The sequence below is a fragment of the Cyprinodon variegatus genome, unplaced genomic scaffold (assembly GCF_000732505.1).
Source record: "Cyprinodon variegatus isolate N-32 unplaced genomic scaffold, C_variegatus-1.0 Scaffold1214, whole genome shotgun sequence".
NCBI classification, from domain to species: Eukaryota; Metazoa; Chordata; class Actinopteri; order Cyprinodontiformes; family Cyprinodontidae; genus Cyprinodon; species Cyprinodon variegatus.
The window spans coordinates 35,305-46,991 of NW_015151667.1; the positions used below are offsets into that span (position 1 = coordinate 35,305).

General features: G+C 37.2%; 2 protein-coding genes across 2 annotated transcripts in view; one reads left to right on the forward strand and one right to left on the reverse strand.

Annotated features, from left to right (window-relative positions):
* cops4 (COP9 signalosome subunit 4) overlaps positions 1 to 3,587 on the reverse strand; it is an 11,810-nt gene extending 8,223 nt beyond the window's left edge. The window contains exons 1-7 of the mRNA XM_015401373.1: positions 3,453 to 3,587; positions 2,345 to 2,424; positions 2,104 to 2,255; positions 1,893 to 1,996; positions 1,221 to 1,374; positions 458 to 608; positions 196 to 366 (exon numbers count right to left, since the gene is read on the reverse strand). Coding sequence (XP_015256859.1) covers positions 196 to 366; positions 458 to 608; positions 1,221 to 1,374; positions 1,893 to 1,996; positions 2,104 to 2,255; positions 2,345 to 2,424; positions 3,453 to 3,526 — 886 coding nt within the window. The 5' untranslated portion in view covers positions 3,527 to 3,587. The remainder of the gene's footprint in view (positions 1 to 195; positions 367 to 457; positions 609 to 1,220; positions 1,375 to 1,892; positions 1,997 to 2,103; positions 2,256 to 2,344; positions 2,425 to 3,452) is intronic.
* Positions 3,588 to 6,599: 3,012 nt separating this feature from the next.
* The window catches only part of lin54 (lin-54 DREAM MuvB core complex component), a 24,322-nt gene continuing 19,234 nt past the window's right edge, over positions 6,600 to 11,687 (forward strand). Inside the window, exons 1-2 of the mRNA XM_015401374.1 lie at positions 6,600 to 6,726; positions 9,682 to 10,454. Of these exons, the coding sequence (XP_015256860.1) occupies positions 9,711 to 10,454 (744 nt within the window). The 5' untranslated portion in view covers positions 6,600 to 6,726; positions 9,682 to 9,710. The remainder of the gene's footprint in view (positions 6,727 to 9,681; positions 10,455 to 11,687) is intronic.

The following is an 11,687-nucleotide window of genomic DNA, read 5'->3' on the forward strand; positions in this document are numbered from 1 at the left end:
ACACGATAAGTTATCTCAGTTACTGAGCTCGGACCGGTCTTGGCACGGTTTTTCAAGGGTAGTGTAAATGGGGTATATGACCCATTACAGCTGGGATAAATGAATGAGCAAAATTCCTTTGAGTTTCTTAAATCTTTCAGTTCATGGTAACTGAAACAACTGCAACCAACTGCAGCTTCCGGTTACCGTTCTTACCGTCTGCTGTCGTGGCTTTCTGATGGGGCATCAGCATCGCAGCAAACTCCTGTAGCTGGTTTCCTCTGATGATGCGGTCCAGATACATCTTCTCCAGAATCCCGTAGGCAGCCAGCTGCTGGCAGCGCTCATCTTTAAAGAGAGTGGCCAACATCCTGGAACGCTGCTGTCCTAAAACAAATCCAAAATGTAAGAAACAGTTAAGAAAAAAATAATAACAGATCATTTTTGAAGCTGTGGGCCAAAGACATGAATCATGTACCTGCAGAAGCCAGTATGGTGCAGTTCAGCGCGTGTTTCAACGCCTCCAGACGTTCACTTTCATGGACTATAGATTTGTATGACAGCTCGTTGTATCTCTGAGCAGCTTCAATGAACTTCCTCCTGAAATCAAGCACTCTGGCATAGCACACCTAAAAAGAACAACAGCTTTAATCGCAGAAACTTTGCCTATAGAAGAAAAATAGTCTCATTCAAATCAGACCTTGTTTAGACATTGAATTTATAACACTAAATTTTTAAACTGTGCAAATATCAATTTGAATTTCTGTTTCTTTAAATTCACCAGCAGAATTTCACCAGAAATAAATAAAAATTCTACTGCAGGATTTCACATGTATAAAACAGAAATCAGCTGCATAAATTCAGCAAAACAAATTCAAAAGCAAAAAGATCACCTGCAAAATCTAAGGAGTATCATAATTTAATTGGCTAAAATACACTTGACTTGATCTAGTGTCAACTGCTTTGGGTTGAAACATCAAAAGCTCGACACATTACTGCATTTGAATGTTTGTAACTGAATTTATGCACACGATTCTTAAATGTGTCGATTTTTGCAGAAAAATTTCCTACAGGTGAAATATTTGCTGGCGAAGCTAAAAAAAATCAAATTTCATTGTTATGAATTAAAACAATTCTAAAAAAGGGTCTAATAAGTTTATTTTTCTTTTCACTAGCAAAGTGTCGAAGAAATTTCCTTACAGAGTGAAATTCCGATTTGAAATCAGTAAGAGATCATGAACCTTATAGTGGATCTGCAGCTGTTCATTGGAGGACTCGTTCTGAAGCAGCGAGGCTCTGTTGATGTAGGCCTCTGCTTGTACGGGGTCATCGTCTTCCAAGTAGAGTCGGGCAATTTTTAGGTATGTGTCCAGCTTATAGTCAACATTATATTGCCTAGTAGGGAGAAGCAAAGAAGTGTCCAAATTGTGTTTTTTTTCTTCTGAAGCCCCTGTCGCACCTTATCGATTTAGCCAGTGTAGGCCTGACATCCCAGAATCTCCTAAAACGCTGGCATACACTGAACTTTCTATGAATTTTTTCTATTTCTGGCATATACATAGAGTATTTATAACGAGTCCAGAACTTATATCCAATGACAGCCTAACTTATGAATAACGCACGGCAGCGTAATGCCCATGAAAGGCAGTGTCTTAAGAGGGGGGCAGCGATGTGGCCGGAGGCGTCTGGCCTGCTTAAAACGATGTGTTTGATCGCAGTGGTAGCCTAGCTGCTACTTACCGCCTGCCCGTGTTCAAGCATGCTTATAACTTATACAAAACATACCCATAACTTATCCAACGTATGCCAGCGTTGTTGTCAGTTTATTCGTACGTCAGGCATATGCTGGCTGAATCGTCAAGGTGTCACATGGGCTTGAGGTCTGAACAGTAATCTGCAAACAGGCTACTTACTTCTGCCCCGTTTCTAAAGGAATTCCAACTAAAACTTGTGCAGCATTTCTCCAGTCTCCCTCCTTCTCATAAATGGTTGCTAAGTGCTGTCTGATGGAGGCTACCTGAAAACACAGAGACATTATTTAGCATGACAGGAAACAAAGTAAAAAAAAAAAAAACCCACATAAAATGTCTATTCAAGTTGTGGGGAAAACATGAAAAAATCTACCTGTTCCTCAAAGGAGATGACCCTGGGCTGAATCTTCTCCAAAGTGAAGTGATACACTGCTTTAGCAGTGGCGTCTGGCAGGTTGGGCAGGTGAGTGCAGAAATCTGTCAGCAGCTGTCTCGAGATGACAAGACTGACATTCTCATTGACCACTGCAGGGGGAGTAAAGTTTAAAAGTCACTCATAGAAACCCACTTACAGATCAAGCTGGCAGCATGAAAGTAAAGTCTGAGCTGCATACTTGCTTCAACAAAGGCCTTCAAGGACTCCAGCTGTTCTGGACCTGCCAGCTGAATGGCTTTCTCCAAAATCTGCCGATATCTACGGAGACATTTCATTAGTTACCCAAACTACATTTGTTCAGAGTGTAGAAAGAGGTTTGTAGAATTAAACATAAACTTTAATATTAGGAGATCATTTAGAGATCCCTCCACCAAGACTGATCCACTTTTGAATCGATATAAAGTATAGGAAATGTTGGCAAAATACTATAAAAGCAGTGAAAAGCAATGCAGCTCGGCAAGAAAATAGACGATTCACATGTCAGTCTTATTACGGTAATAAACAGAGAGGTTGACAAGGGTCTGTTAGGACAGAATTTGGTTAGACGTTTTAAAAGGCGTTACGAGATTTGGTCGAAGTAAGTACATCTACTTATTTAGTTTTGCAAAAAGCAACTTTTTCCTAATCCAACCCTTAAAGAAGAAAAATAACCCCAATATATTCAATTAATTATACCTTAAACAAATGTACAGCATGTTCACATCTAGTTATGTTACAGACTTTTTCTAAATGGCACTAAATTACTCTCAAAATTATACACAGAATATTATAACAATAAAAATTAAATAGTTTTGGACTCAGTTAAATATCTGCTTCTTTAGGATCCAGACAGAAGCAATTGAAAACAAAGTCCAATAAGACTCCTGATCAAAATTGCCCTTTGTTTAAAAATTATAGACACACTAAGAAGATCATCAATCAAATCTTTCTCCCTGCCATATTAAACATCGCAGTGTACCATAGTGTAACTACTGTTCTAGCTGGAAGCTAAAAAGCATCGTTAGCTTCTACGGAGGTTGGCAAGCATTGATTGCAAAATATAATAAATAAATAATCTCTCCACTATGGACTTGTTTTAGAGAAGACAATATGTATTTCAATAAGACTAAATGACCAGACTAAATGTAAGTCTAAGCTAACAAACTGGATATGAAAGAGAGCGAATGAAGTTAGCATAGCTAGGTCAATCGTAGCTAAATAGCTTTGTTAGCTAACAGTGACGTGTTTCCGCCTTAAGCTGTTTTTTAATCATCAGTTAATGTTTGTCCCTTTTGAGAGCTACATACTTAGCAGCGAGGTCCTTGTGAGATCCACTTGAATTCATCAGCTGTGCAAGCTCCTGTCTCACTTCGGCGGCCATTGTCGCTAAGTGTGTTGCTAAAATGTCAACAACACCGGTATGCTAGCCTTTCTGCGCGTGTGCAGCTATGGCGGCGCGCGCACGTATCCCCGCCTGCCACTCACATGAGCGCGCACGTTAAACAGTTCAACATCTGACATAAGCATTAATACATTTAGTCTGTTATCACATCAAAACAGCTGTAATAAGGGGTTTTGAAAGAACCAACTAAGCGTTTTAACAGTGATTAATATCTATCTATCTATCTATCTATCTATCTATCTATCTATCTATCTATCTATCTATCTATCTATCTATCTATCTATCTATCTATCTATGTGTTCAATTAAATTCAGTTTTTTTCTGTAGCGCCGATTCACATGTAATCCCAAGGCACTTTACAATTCAACCAGATTATTCAGTCAAACTGATTCAGAGTTTTCTATCTAGGGAAAACCAACTGATTGCATCGACTCACTGACCTGAAGGCGATCCCTCATACCAAGCATGTTTGTAGTGACAGTGGATGGTAAAACTTCGAACCAGAAGAAACCTCCAGCAGAACTAGGCTCAGTGTGAGCGGCCATCTGTTGAAGCCGACTGGGTTTCAAGAAGACAGAAGCAGAGATACAAAAGGCAACTGTCAACCAGCTCCACCGAAGTCCCCGTCCAGGAAACACAGCAGGGCAGATGAGCTCCGATCCAGCTCCCATGTCAGAGGATGAAAGAGAGCACTTTGACTTGGTTACAGTCAGAGAAACAGGACTACACTGAAAAAGAGTCCAAGCTCCAACATCTATAAACAAAGGTGTTTATGGCAGCAGCACAGCTGATATTTCTCTCCATGATGGAGTCACAGCACAGCAAGAACACACCAGATGAAGCTACTATGAGAAAAAGCAGAGGGAGCATAAAACTAATAAATTCTGCAGAATTGGAGAACAGAGATTAAATGAAGAAAATTGATGAAAAAGAGGTCACTATATCTTCCAGCAGCCTAAGCCTATAGCAGCATATCTATCTATCCATCAGGATTGACAGGATTGTCAAAAATATTGAGACTTCAAAAAGTATCAATAGGCAGACTTTAATGCTTCCTGCAAATTGCCATGGTTCCAATACTGAAGACAAGTTTTGTTCACATACTGGTGCTAATGCTGAATCAATATTTCTGAATTATTTACACGTTGAAAGAATGATAGCTAAGAAAACCTTTAAAATGTTGTTGAAGTGTGTTATTCATTTCACATTTCTTTGCAACCTTATTTGACAGTCATCCCTTTTGTTCAGCAGTTTGGTCAGTGCCAGCTGTTTTAAAATGCTCTCTAAATAAAGTTGGCTTTGCTAACTAGTGTCTGTGATTCTGTTGAGAAACCATCCATATTGAAGCTGAAAAGTGGAGTTTTTTTTCATAAGGATAATTTTTTTTATGCCTTTAAATATTTGTTGCTGTTTTATTCGCAAAATGTTGACTTGGTATTGTGCATCGAATATTTTCCCAGGTTTCCATATCAAGTTAAAATCTTTAGTTGTGAAAACCTACGTATCAATTTAAACGGTATTTAAGAAAAGTAGCCTAATTGGAATCAGACATTTACAGTATTAGGTTTTGTATCAATAACACAGAATTTATTTTTAATGCTGAATTTTAAGTTGTGCAATTATGTAGTTAAATGTTTTTGCATGAAATTCTTCAGCAACACTGAAGCCTGTAAAAATTATACTGCAGTAATTAGATAAATCAGCGGCATAAATTCAGCATCAAACAAAATCATCAGCTGAAACTGACCTAAAAAAATCAAATATTAAAATTTAAATGCAAAACAATCACCTGCAAAAATTCAAACTCAAAAAAATTAACAACACAAATTTAACCTGCAAACCTTAAAATGCTAAAATATGTTGGCATTTTGATGACTCAAGCCAAAGCAATCAGCACTAGAGTGACACAAATGGCTTTTGGCCGATCAAAGTACACTCATTGGATTTTGTAGGGGTTTTTTTCTTTTGTTTTTTTTTTTTGCATTTGAATTGTTGTCTGTGAATTTCTGTTGTTGAATTGAATTTGGATGTATGCAAATATGTCAAATTCTGCAGTAGTATTTGTTCAGGTATTTTTTTTTTTGCAGGTGAATTTAAAGTAAAAAATTCAAATATATAATTTCAGAGGTTACAAATTAAGTGTTATGACTTCATGTCTAAGCAGTGCCTGGTTCAATGTCTAAACCAGGGTCTGGTTCAATATTAGACAAAATCCCTCTTTAATAAAACTGGGGCTAACTGGAACCAGAATAAATAGTTTCAGGACTTAAAGCAAAGCTAAATCAGATCAAGAGAATGTGAAAGTATTTTATTTACATAGACTGCTGGGACAGAGTGGGGATGGGGTCCCAGAGTGGAAGATCATTATAACTGTTTGGGAATCGTGTTATTGGTGTTTTATAGATTTCATTTGCGGCCAGTGCCAAAATGTATTATTTAGTTATATACAAGTAATACATACATATAAGTACGGAAGAGGATTACGGCCACTAAAAAAAAAATAGTTAACTGATTATAAAATTTTATTACAGTTTAATATGGGAAAAAACTCAGAATTCTGAGATTAAAGTCAGAATTCTGAGATAAAATGTCAGAACTGAAATGAAATTTAAAAATCAGTTAGCTTTTTTTTTCCAGTGATCCTAATCCTCTGTCGTATATATCGCTGGTATTTGGTAGTAAAATATTTTTAGAGATATTATTGTATATAACCGTTTCAAAAATACTTCAATATCGAAAATGCTGTACTGTACCTTTAAACAGTGTGTCACCGTGACGTCGAACGTGGAGGGCGTGGCCGCTCTGTGAAATGTCAGGGAGGAATGGCGCTCGGCGCGGTATTTTGAACAATTGCCTTTTCCTTTCCTCGGTTTATTTGGAAACGCTGCCCAGCATTAAAATCTCGGGTAAGAATGGCTATGTATGAACCCCCTCTATGCATTAGCGCAGCCTATCCTGCCAAAAGCCGCAAACCAAAGGATATGAACAATGTTGGGGTATAATGTTGTGCTAGCTAGCTCGAGTTAGCCAGCTCAGCAACTTCGCTAGTACAGTCAGTTGGTCCTGCCCGCTGGGCTGGCTTGTGGCTGTATAAAGCTCCTGCTACTGATCAAGATGATAGCCAGTGAGAAGCCGACTTTTTCCCTGGAAATGATCAAATGCGGGATTACGATCGTTGTGTAGGTAGAACTAATTTAGGAACAAAATCAACACTTTTAAAAGTCGAGATATGCGGCTAGAATTCTGCCGAACCGTTTGTTTGACTAACTTTAAAGTAAACGGTTATTTGAGCCGGACGATGACAGGTTATTGTTGGATCAGTAAAACGATTTTTGTCCCATTAACTGATAGAAACTAGTCATAGCTGCGTAATTATATGTGATCAGTGCGGATCAGGCACACAGTGGAGCCTTTTTACGCTCAAACCTATGGTCACAGCTGCTTGATCTGGCGGTGAACGATATAATGTCTGCTTTAAGATTGATTTCTCAGGTGACAGAAGAAATTACTGAAGGCTAGCTTTGTTTACACTGCCAGTGCATAGAAATATTGTCCCGCTCCTTTGTGTACACTTCTAAAACAAGTCTGTTCTTAATCTCTGGGGGTTGCTTTGTTCTTTATTGTAAGCAGTCGACTCTACGAAAGTCTCAATCGAAAGGGAATAATATGAAATGGATAATGCTAGCCGGAGAGCTAACCGAGTTGATGACGAGGTAAAAATGGCGGATCTTTCGAAATCCAACCCCGGCCTGAAATAGTAACGCAACCAGCATTGAGCTCTACGCCTTTCCCCCCCTTCACCCTCTCTGTACCCCAAACGGCATCACTTTTCTCGGATTGTTTTTTTTATCCCAGGCACATGCAGCCCGTGTTTTCTGGCTGTTTTCCGGGGACATGGAAAACAGAAACTCCAGAGTCTGTGTGGAGTAATACAGGAGGTTCATTTGGGAGGATTAATGTGCAGCAGGACAAAGATGCGCCGGAGATAAACGGCGCGGCCTAGCATCAGCTGTCAGCTTCTGTCAAAAGCAACAAAAGCCAAATGCAGCTCCAGCTCATCTCTGGATTGATTCGTTATTTTCTTCTTAGCAGCTAACGTAACAGGTCGATTCTTCTAAGCCGGTTTTTTGGTGGAAACCCACTGCTAGCTTTGGCATCGCTAGCTTTGTTTATGTGTTAAAGGCAGTCTGCATTTAACCAGTAGAATTAAATGATGTATTTAGAAATGTTAAACAATCCCAGATACTATCATTAATACGTTGAAAGGTTATATAAAAAAATCTTTTTACGTTTTCATCTCCACTGTTTGTATTAGTTGCCATGGCAAAGTGATGGAATTATTTAGCAGGTAATTGAGAATGCCTGATAGAAAAAAAAAACATATTGAATGAGCCATAGAAATTAGGCATTTCAGTTAAAGCCAAGCAAGTTGGGATAATAATTTAAAACTTATCGAGTTCCAAGAGCATAGAAATTAAAATAAGATTTTGTATAATGAAAATTTGCTTTATAACTATGTGCAGTCTTGATCTAAATGCTCCCATCCTTACCCAGAAGCTAAATCCCCCTGTAACTTCTGGGTGTTTCTGTTAAAATGCAAAGTATTATTTCATACAGTGTTGTTTGCCTTTGTAGCTAAAAAAATGATGAAAAATTCACAAATTAATTTTTATGTATATATTTATATTTTGCTGAGGTCTCTTACTTCTGCTACTGTTTACAGAATGGGGCTAGGTTTACTTCAAATTTTTTTTTTTTTCCTAAAATCTAAACAAATCCGACAGCTATTCTGGAGTGCATTGTAAATGTAGTTAATTCAAGTTTACTGATCATTTCTAACTGTGCACTTTAGGATCTAAAAAATAATACCACTGCTTTTCTAAGTTTCACTATCTACTCATTGAAATTATGGACTCTCAGGGCCTGTATAAAGTTTTTTTTCCTACAGTATATATGTAATAACAGGGTTTCTGCGGGTCATTAAAGTTAATTAAATTGTTATTTTTTAAATTAAGGCCTTTATTGGCATTAAAATTCATTAAATGTGTTTGTGGTGGCAATCAAAATGTTTATTTAAAAAAAAATGTATTATAAACAATTTTGTCAGATATATTATATCACGATATATTTGCGTGGAACTGCTTCCAGTTGATCGCAAAGACGTATGTTCGGAAAAGAATGCCAATTTCAACAAAAGTGGTTGGAAAATGAGGAATTCGGGGCATGGCTGCAGCCTGTCGACAGATACCTGTTGGTGGCATTAAACTAATTTCTAAGAGCATTAAAAGAGCATTAAAAAGCAATAAATTAGAGTTATTCATTCCTGTATAAACCCTGAATAAGAGACATCAGAATGATTCTGATCTCATCAGGGGGGATTGGAGGTATTGAATAGGAGTGGCCCGAAAAGGGAGCCCTGTGAAACACTATAGATAGCTTTTATTTACTCAGGTTTTGTCAGAGGAAACTCAAAAGAAACAAAGAAAGGATTTATTGCCAAATATGATTTGAACAAATGTAGGACGATGACGACAGGTAGAGCCCTGTGCTCCATAGAAAAAGGAAAAAGTTCTCAATGCGTAGCTGATAGTAAGAAGGTCATTCACAGGTTCTGCTCAGTTTTCTGGCCTAGCTAAAACCTTCACTGGACTGCATCTTAGAGATTATTTGTCAAAATGAGGAACATTAGTGCCAAATTAGTCAAAATGAATCAGTAAATATACTTTTTATTAGTTCATGACAAAATGCAGGGTTAGCTTAGGCTTCCCCTTTGCTAATCTAACTTGTTTTTTTGTTTTTTTTTATTAGTTTTCACTATTAATACTTTGTTTTTAAAAATGGATAAAGGTTTGTCTAAAGAAAATTGACCCACATGTTTCAAGTACAAACCAATGTAAAATACTTTCTTTTTTTTTTATTTAACATTGCGGTTATATCCACCAAGATACAGTATTCTGTCATGGACTTCATGTCATTAATTTTTTTCATCATCTCTCCCTTTAATCTGTATTTTATTTATTCTTTTATTGTAGGTTTGATGTTTTTTTAACCCCCCCTTTAACCGCAATTCTGTTTAGGAAACATCTTATTGTTTGAGGTCTCTAACTAGATTGTTGTATTGCTTCTTTTTGAAGGGGTAACTGAGAGCTAAGACGCAATAAGCATGGATGTGGTGTCGCCAGAGCTCAACAGCCTCCTTCCTGATGAAATCATGGATACCGAGGCCATAGAGGAAATCCCTCACTCCCAGTCTGATGGCAGTGCCAGCCAGTCAGAGCCCACATCTGACTTGTCTGTCCCAATGGAAACCGATGCTCCCGTGTCATCAGAAAGTTTAAGCATCTGTTCAAATGCCACCTCACTGGAGCACATTCAGACTGCGGCCACTCCTGCAGCTGCAGATTCCACCGTCCTCCCTGGAAGTCAGCCTTCCATCACAATTTCCACTTCATCAACCTTATTTACCATCAAACCAGCCATGGCTACTTCTACAGCTAAGACCAAAACTACAGAAAGCGTCACTGGGACTACAATTTCCACGACTGGCATGCAGAAGCTCACAGCTCCGTTTGCCATTTCTGCAGCCAACCACCAGATCATTCTTAATAAGTTAGCTTCTTCTCAGGCCTCGGAAGCAGCGAAAGCTGCAGGTACTCCATCCCAAGTCATCAAACAAGATGGCCAAAAACTTTTGGTTACAGCAATTGGGAAAACAGGGCAGCCAATTGTGCTCCAATTACCCCACACAGGCAGCAAACCTGGGGTTTCACAGACTTCAGGAGACACAAAGTCTCCAACACCGCAGTTTAAAGTGGTGACTATAGGTGGGAGAGAACTGAAACCAGTGGTAGGGAGCACTGGAAACCAGGTGACCACATTACAGGCCCAGCAGCTGAAGACTGTGCAGGTAAAGATGTATATTTTTCTACAAATGCAAACACAGACATAGACAGAGACTAAATATTTATTTTTAGGATTTAATGTTGTCTTAAGTTAGCTAATTGTCAAGCCTGCCAGGTTGGAAATTACTAATTAAATCTGTTTTTTTTAATCAGCTAGTGAATCATCAGGGACTATGAGTTGTTTTGACAGAAAAAAATAAACTTGTAGGTATTAAAGTTCCAGTGATTAAATGAAACTTTAAGTTAGCTTGAAAGAAAAATAAAACAGAATTTTTAATCTGTGTTCTTGGATTCGATTTTTTTTTTACTTTAAATTTCAGCAGCAAAAATTTCACAAAAAAAATTCTCCTGCAGAATTTCAAAGTAGAAAAAATGTACTGCAGAAATTCAAATGATCAAATAATCGCATGCAAAATTACATTTATTGTAACTTGATTAACTAAAAGCTACTTATATCGATCTGGCGCTTAAATATATTTAAATTTTTGCTGAGAATTTTAATATTTTGTTTTATCCAGCAAATTTTTTAATATGCAAATTTCTGCAGAAAAGTTTTTTACAGGTAAGATTTATGTTTGTGAATTTAAAGTAAGAAAGACTTCTAATACATAAGTGCACCGTTAAAAACTAAAGTGTCATGAATTTAATGTCTAAAAAAGTCTGATTCTGATGAGACTATTTCTTCCATATAGCTCTATTAAGTATAACTAGTATATTATTATACGAATTATATCTTTTTAGTATAACTTAGATATAAGAAAAAAAGTAAAATAAAGATGTAAGATGGCATTTTCGATGTATAAAATATATATGTTTATTCATATTAAAAAATAATACCTTCTCTTGTTGGACATGGGGGGAAGTTTCTTCTTTTGTAAGACAGATATTTTTCTTAACAGATTATTTTTACATCAATTTATATGACATTCTTTAGCTTTGCCAAATGTTGTACCTTGACATTTAAAAAAAAAAAATTTCAATTCTTTTTCTTTTTCTAATACTGACTGAATCCCTAGTCATTCCAACAGGCCGGTCTCAATATATTTTGGATCTTCTCAGCCAGAGCTGTGTTCAATAAACTAGTCATTGCATTGGATCTGTTCCTGTTTTGACATAAAACAAAAAAAACTACCAAATTTCACACATTTTTCTTGCTATAATTTTCCAATACTTACCCAGAAGCTAGTAATTACACATTATGGAATAAAGCTGTTCAAAGTTTTTACAGATCCAAAAGT